General features: G+C 39.9%; 1 protein-coding gene across 1 annotated transcript; it reads right to left on the reverse strand.

Moving 5' to 3' along the window:
- Positions 1 to 2,273: 2,273 nt before the first annotated feature.
- SAMD9L (sterile alpha motif domain containing 9 like) lies at positions 2,274 to 7,037 on the reverse strand (the record flags this gene model as incomplete). The annotated part of the gene is made up of 1 exon (XM_080701202.1): positions 2,274 to 7,037. The coding sequence occupies one exon, from the start codon at positions 7,035 to 7,037 to the stop codon at positions 2,274 to 2,276; it is 4,764 nt and encodes a 1,587-aa protein (XP_080557328.1).
- Positions 7,038 to 8,010: the final 973 nt, after the last annotated feature.

The following is an 8,010-nucleotide window of genomic DNA, read 5'->3' on the forward strand; positions in this document are numbered from 1 at the left end:
GATTACAAGCATGTGCCACCACGCCCAGCAGCTTTTGAATTCTTTAAGGGTAAAAGCAAAGATCATTCTGAATTGGGATATTAAACTTCTGTGCATAATAGTGTAAAACCTTGTTCTTGTGGGGATGGGGCAATATCTCTGCATATTATATTTATTTTCAGGAAAAATGTAATTCTTTCCAGGTACTACACTTAGTTTGCAACCTAAGGTATGGATGCATTTTAGGTCCTGTCTCATCTGGGAACTTGAGCAAGGATCACTACCATGAGGTAGATGACATGGTTGAGGACAGAGAAATTCCCAAGAAACCTGGTGGAGGAGCCAGGCATGTGAACTCTGAGGATAGTTTTGGCTATAGCTATTAAATAGCTTTTCTCTTTATATTATAGCTTTCCCCCTCTATGTTGAGCTTTGAGCTATGTCTTGATGAATGCTGTAGCCCAGTGTTGTGAATTAAGGGATAGACCTATGGCTACAGATCTATAAACACTTTAGAGAGTGCAGCCATGAGTAAAAATTCATTCCCAGATGGACAGGTGGACTGTGGAAGGGGGAAGCAGCTGTTTGAAATAGGGTGAGCAGGAGATGTGGCTTCTAATCATAGGGATGTGTTCATAGATGATGTGGGCTTTTCCAAGAGTCATAAAAATATTGGTGACAAGTACCTTGGTAGGGCATAGCATTCTTTTTCTTTTCTTTTTTTTTTTTTTTTGGTACTGGGAATGGAACCCAGTACCTCCAAGCTATACCCGCAGCCCTATTATTTATTCTTTGTCTTTTTTTTAGTACTGGGGGTGGAACCCAGGGACATTCAACCTCCAAGCTACATCCCCAGCCCTATTTTTTTATTATTTATTTTGAAACAGGGTCTCATTGAATTGCAAAGGGCCTCAACTAAGTAGCTGAGGCTGTCCTTGATCCTCCTGTCTCAGCCTCCCAAATGCTGGGATTACAAGTGTGTGCCACCATGCCCAGCATTATTTATTCTTTATTTTGAAACAGGCTCTCACTGAGTTGCAAAGGGCCCCACCAAGTATTAGTTGAGGCTGTCTGTGAACTGTGATCCTCCTGTCTCAGCCTTTCAAATATACTGGGATTACAACTGTGCACCACCACGCCTGGTTTAAGGCATAGAACTCTTGATGACGAGAAGAATTGGGCTTGAAGTCTGAAATATCTATGTTATATTTAAAGAGATACAAAATTGTGAGAAAGTAAATATATTTGTTATTTAATATTCTGTTAGCATGGGTTTCACTTTATTGACAAGGCTTAGCTCTTAAATTCCAGGCTTTAGAGTGCTGTTGGAGACTTTTCTTCCTGCTGTAGTTCTGACAATGAGCTAATAGGATGTCTTTCCTGGCACTGGAAAGTGGAGAACACATTGTGCCATGAGTAAGAAATCTCGTCAGGTAGGGACTGAGGTGTTCAGGTAAGACTTCTGGTGGAAGTGATTCTTGAACTGAGTTGTGAAGGACAAGTCAGAATAGCTACACGGCTGAATGGACACTGGCTGAATGGACAGGAATCTCAAAGAGGGAACGGCACACATCCAGCATGGGCTAAGCAAAGAGAACAAAACATATAGTGAGTGGAAGAAAGATGGGGGAGGTAGGATCTAAAAGCCAGGCATAGATAAGGCTACATTCACAGGCCAGAGGAAGAGACGCACCTGTAAACGGGACCAAAGAATGGGGAGGGTTTAAGCTTTCAGGACTTTGGTTTTGATCTCTTCCCCCTTCTGAAGCAATGAGTTGGTAGAAGACAATGGGTAGAAGGGTGTGTGTGTGTGTGTGTGTGTGTGTGTGTGCTGGGTAAGAGTTAAATGGAAAATAGAAAATACAATATTCACCTTCCACATAAGTTTTTACTGATACCAAGTGCTGGGGGGCTCTGGGCCCCCAGCCCAGTGGATGAAGTCACTATGCCCAACAGATGCTTTTACTTTCATATTCTTCTGTGTTACATCTCTGCTTTCACAGTGAAGAGATTTAAAAAATTCAGAAAAGTGAATTTAAAACAGATTTTATTTACCTATAACCAGTGATGGTGTGACCATATGAAAATGCATACTTAAAATATTAAATGATCATCTCTACTGTGTGCTGATCCCTGTGGTAGAGGCACCTTACATGTTCTAGGCAGTCTTATTAATTAATTCATAGAGACAAAAAACCCAATATACATGATCAGAGTTAAGTAAAACTTGTCATGAAAAAGCTGTGGTAATAAAGAGAGGGAATGCAATTGTTGGCACATACAAACAAATTGAACTAATGGGTCTTCTTAATTACTTTTATATCATATGCCAGAGGGCCTTCAATGGAGAACCCTAAGTAGAAGGACACCCTTTCTATATTCCTGCCACTTCGAAGTGGGCCAGAATACACAGATATCACTGGTATTTTTATTTTCTCCTCTGTTCCATACTCTGTAGAGATCAGCTTGCCTTCAGCCTCGCCTCTTAGCCGAAGCAGAAGGTCTTTGACTTCATCTTCCTTCCATACATCTCCACTCTGCCAGAAAGAATTTGTGTTGTCGACTTCATTAAAGTTCTTCTCTATTTCGCCCTTGTGAACAAGACGGTTGAAACCCTTCCCCTTCCCCAGATAGAACAGCGTGCTTGCCTGCTTGGACCTGCACATGCGCTTATACTGTCCCCTGAAGGATCTGTTTAAGGAGGAAATGTACTTGTCCATCAGTTTGGAATCTTGATCAAGCTCTTGATTTTCTGGCCAGAACAGGAGGCAGGCCAAGAAATAAGGATCTGGGTATGGATGACAGAGTCCTACAAACTGTAAGACTTCTCGGAGCTGTTTTTTTAGCATGGCAAGTGGTTGAATGGACTTGGAACTGGGTTTTAGACAGCTGAGGATAATGTTGGCCAAGATGAAATTCTGTTTCTCTTTTATCATCCGTTTACCGGGGTTTTGCTGCAATAGGAAGCTGTACTGATTCACTATGTTTTCCATTTTGGTGGCGGCTTCTTTGTCTTTGGAAAAATTAAGATATTCCAGGAGCCCAGAAAACCTATCTGCTCTCGAAGACTCTAGGATTTTCCTGCAATTCTCCTCTTGGAGTAATAGACTCTCTTTGCCCTGTAATGGGCTTGAATCCAAATGGCAGAAATATTCTGTATATTTCCTGAAATAGCGACTGACTTTCTTACTTAATATGCTTTCTGTCATTTCTTTTTGGATGTTCCTTGTTTTCAGATAAACCATATAATCGGCAAAAAAATCAAAGCATCTTTTCAAATCTGCTTGTATATTTTGTAGGTAGGATGTGAACTTGTTAAGAGCCAAATAATATTCATTCTTCAGATCAGGGGCAATGTTCTCCTTTCCTGATAAATATTGTGCCATTGATTTTTTAGATAGCTCATTCTCTTGGTGGAAAAAGGGAGTGAGCTCAAGGATCTGGATAGTGTAAAGGCCGACTTCTATTTCACCTACGAAACCAGCTGTATTGTACGTATCATATCTTCTTTGGGACTTTTGTGGTGACCAGGCCTCAGTTTCATAATCTTTACTATCGGTTTGCTTTTGAGATTCTTTGAAAGCCCTAGAGGCTTTTTCAGCGGCTTCTAGGAAATATGTGAGATCACAAACAGTAATGTTTCCACAGTTCTTGTTTTCATCCAACCACCATTTGATCTCACTTTTGTAGACCTGGCCGAGTGTATCTGAAATATAGGAATTTTTAGGTGCTCTCCTTTTGGCCAAATTTGCCCATTCTAGAGCAGTGTTAAAGTTCTTCTCTTTAATGTAGAAATGCCTTGATAAGGCTTGACAAATGAATGCATTTTCTGAAAACCGTCTACTTCCTTCAGTCAAGACCCTCTCGATCTCTTTATTTTGCAAAGCTTCGATTAATGGAGAAAATAAGGTGTCTGTTTCATCTCCATATTCCTTGCGCTGCCTTGTAAGCAGAAGAGTTTGCACGTCATGCTGAAATTTGTCTCTCCCTATTCCAGAATCATAGAATAAATTCTCCTTTAACATATTCAGTGCAATTTGACATTTATCCATGTGATAGCTTCTTTCCAGTTCTTTTAGACAGAAAATGGCTATCTGAGAGTGAATGATGCGCACCCCTGTGTACCTCCCGTATTCTGCGACTTCTGTCCTTATTAGAAGGGTAGAATAGGTGCCCATTTTGTCTTCTAGGCTTTCGGGTTTCCAGGGTGTACTAGTGTAAATGGTTCCCAAGAATATTTCACACTGTGACAATGAAATTGTAGAATCAGTAACATAAGAATTGAGCAGAGCCAGAAAAGAAATGAGTTGGGCTTCCTTACTGTCAACATTCTGTTCCTTCAGGATATTTCTTACTACATTTTCTATATAGGCTTCATCAAAATCTCTTTTCATGATCATGAAGGAGTAAAAATCTTCGCAGTTCTTGTGCTGCTCCTCAATTTCCTCCAGTTTGGCCTCAAAAGCTCGCTTTTCTTTGGCAGAAAGCCGGCCTTTTAGTGAAATACTATTCGCTAATTTTGCACTTACATCTGGGTTTTGGGACCTCATGCAGTTTAAGATAATGACCAATGTCTTTTCATATCGCAAACCCTTCTCTGCTAAAGCGGAATGGATAGCATTTTGTAGAATGTAGATGTTTTCCTGTTCTTCAAAATCATCCACAAGTAGCAGAACGGGGATGTAATCCTGGGGGCTGAGCGCCTTGTAGGTGATCAGCTTGCCTACTTGTTCTCCAATTTCTGCAAAATCAGTTGTTTTGTTTTTTAACACAGCACATCTGAACTCTTTCTTTAGGTCCCAGAGAACATGCATAGCCAATGTAGTACCTCCACAGCCTGGGTGATGATAAAGATTGATGATTTTTGCAAATAGTGGCTTAGGAGACTTTGCACAGACTCCTATTAAATGTTTAAGGTTTTCATAACTGTCCCGTTTCACAAAAGCTGAAGAGTAGTTTTCAGAAGAAAAATAGAAGTTCCACCAGGATACTTTGCCACCTCGATAAAAGTGTTCTTCTTTTGATGTCTTAAATTCTAGGAATTTAGGTTTGTCTTTCTCTATGTCTGTGTCTTTACACTCATTTTCACAGAGAATTTCCAGTGCGGTCAAGATATCCTCTTCCTTCTTCTCTAGGATGACAGAGGAGGAATCCCGGGAAGGCAAAACCCTTTTTGATGATTGAGTCACCGACTTCAGTTTCAGGATAGTATCATTTACCAGCCCTATATTTAAAGTGGAAATACTGTGGTTTGCTAACTCATCTGCGATTGTCAATCTTGTTTGTAGTAGATCTTTCCATCGCTGATAAATCTGTGAGTTTGCACATATACACAACATGTTTTCCATCCCTTTGAGAGCTTGGTAGAAGGCACAGAAAGTTTCAATGAGTGGATCCCCTGGGCCTTCCACTGAAGAGAGTAAAAGAAACACCACCAAAAATTTCCCTTGTGCCATTATGTTTTCATCTGTGAGAAATAAAATCAGTTTTCTGACTTCAGAAGCTCTATCTCTCTGCCATAAATGTGGTTCTAGAGGCTTATAGTTCTCATTTCTCAGGTCTGATCTGCCATTGCAGAAGACCCAGCTGGGCTGCTCATAAAGATTCAGAGTAGAAATCTTCTCCCTCACGGTAGCTGTCTTGTCTTCATATTGATTTGGAAAGTGAAGGTTTGCTACTCGGCTCTTTTGGTAAGCACTGACCACTCCATTGATTGCAGATTCAGGATCAAATTCCAGCACAGAAAACAGTTTAATTTCCTTTAGAAAATCCAAGTGCTTTATCTGTTTTGAATTGCATTTATTTGTTACAAAAATGTACCAATTGTAATACGAATTATCCAGAGAGTCGCTGTTTCCGATGAGAAGTTTAACCAGCTTCAACCCTTCACTCTCCTGCTTAGTTGCCTTCATGCCAAACTCTTCTTCTGCTTCTTTTCTAGCGGCTACACAGGACTTTAAGCTGAATACGAATGCTTTGAATTCTATATCCCGTAGTTTGCTATTGGCCAGGATATCCCTAGAGCTAGCTCCTTCTCTCACAAACAGTGAACACTCTTGGTTTTGTTTCCAGGCATTATCTACACAACTTTGCATCTTAACGTAGAAATACTTTTCTTTGCAGATGGAGTGTTTGGGAATAATGTCCACTTCAATGACAAATCGGTCAGACGGTGTATTGTTCTGTAGTAGGACTTCTACAAATCTTGGCTCCCGGATACACTTCTTGGCCTCATTGATCTCACTTTCTTCAAAATACTTTTTGATCATTATATTAAAGTGGTTAACGAAGACATCTTTACTGTCGACTTTCACGCCGACAATTTCTCCATGGGGTTTGTCCTTGACTCCAAAATGGATGGTACCATTGGTGCGTGAATTCATACAAGCTGATGCAAATCGGAAGACTTCATTGCTAAATTTCATTTTAATGTCCTCTTCTCTGGCTGTTTCTGTATTTGTTAGCGCCTTAAACTCATGTATTGGGTCAATGAGATTGAGTGGTCCTGTTTCAGGTTGTAGAATATAATGTTCTATGTAGCGTTGGCCATCATGGAAGCAATCAAAAGGATATGGCATGCAAGTCAACCGTTCAGTTTTGGATTTAGTCTTTTTTTTGTCTTTAGTATTTTCTGCTTCGCTTAATGCATTTTCTTCCCTAATAGTTGATTTTTGTTCTTTGGTATTTCTGATCTCATGATCAACATTGGATGACGTTGATTTCTCCTCCTCCATTTTGGTCTGTTTTGGCTTTTTTGGGTGTTCTGTTTTGGAGGGCATTGTATGATCTAATTGTTTGGAATCCTGATTGTCACTTTCAGAGGACCTATTATTCAATTTGTTCAATGTACGTTTTATCAGAAGTGCTGGACCTCGTGGCAGCCCCATTTCTCTAAGATCCTTCTCTGTTAATTCCAGTAGGACCAAACCTGTCACTGCTTCATTGAACAGAATTTTTCCATATTTCTCTTCAATTTTAAGGTCTTCAGTTACCCATTTTGTAACATGCTCTTTGGTCCAGTCTTCAATCATTTTGGGTAGAGTTACTTGTTCATTCATGTCAAAGCTTTAACTTTAGTCCTTGGGAAGAGTAATATAATAAATATTTTAGCATTAAACTTTCATTAAAATCACATAGTCAATCATATATATATAATCACATACAATTAATACACATAAAATATTTTTCATGGATGACTTAAAACTGTCCAATATTTTAACAACTTTACAGTTCTAATGAATGCCTTTGCTTTACAGGTGACTGAAGGCTTGATTATGAAATAAACAGTAGCTTCTAACTAGGTGAGAAACTCTTTTACCTTCATGATAATGTTTAGGCTTAACTTGTTGAAGTTTGCAGAATCTTTTTTTGTGTGTGGTCCTGGGTATGGAACCCAGGGACATTCTACCTCCAAGCTACACCCCAGCCCTAATTTTTATTCTTTATTTTGAAACAGGGTCTCACTGTGTTGCAAAGGGCCTCGCTAAGTACCTGAAGCTGCCAACGATCCTCCTGTCTCGGCCTCCAGAATGCTGGGATTACAAGTGTGTGCCACCATACCTTGCTGCAGAATCTTAAGTAAAATAGAAATTGGTTCCCATAGCAGAATATTGCAAATAAACTTTAAAATGTGGAACTGGATAAGTAGAAATACATTGGGGACAGGAAACCCTGTTCACAGCTTGGAAGCTGGCCATTTTTATTACACAGTAACAAAGCAATTGGTTAAGTCATCACTTATTGTCTTTTGGAACTCAAACTGTTAGGCCATAAGGCTAGAGCTTTCCAGGGCTTGGCTGCAAACTGTTAGGATAATTCATGTCTTTGGCTACTTTTTATGGCCCTCAGAAGATACAAAGAGAGACTAGTAGTTCAAGCTGGTCTGGCTTGCAGAAACTAGATAGGCATGTTTGCTCTCATATGTGAACACTGGGGAGGAAATAGGAAAAAAAAAGGTACCTCCTGAAAATGAGGAGACAGACAAGTAGAGTAGTAGAAGGGGGTTAGGAGAGGGAAGAGGAGAGGGAAAGA

This window comes from Muscardinus avellanarius (genome assembly GCF_963383645.1).
Source record: "Muscardinus avellanarius genome assembly, chromosome: 9".
Classification (NCBI taxonomy): Eukaryota; Metazoa; Chordata; class Mammalia; order Rodentia; family Gliridae; genus Muscardinus; species Muscardinus avellanarius.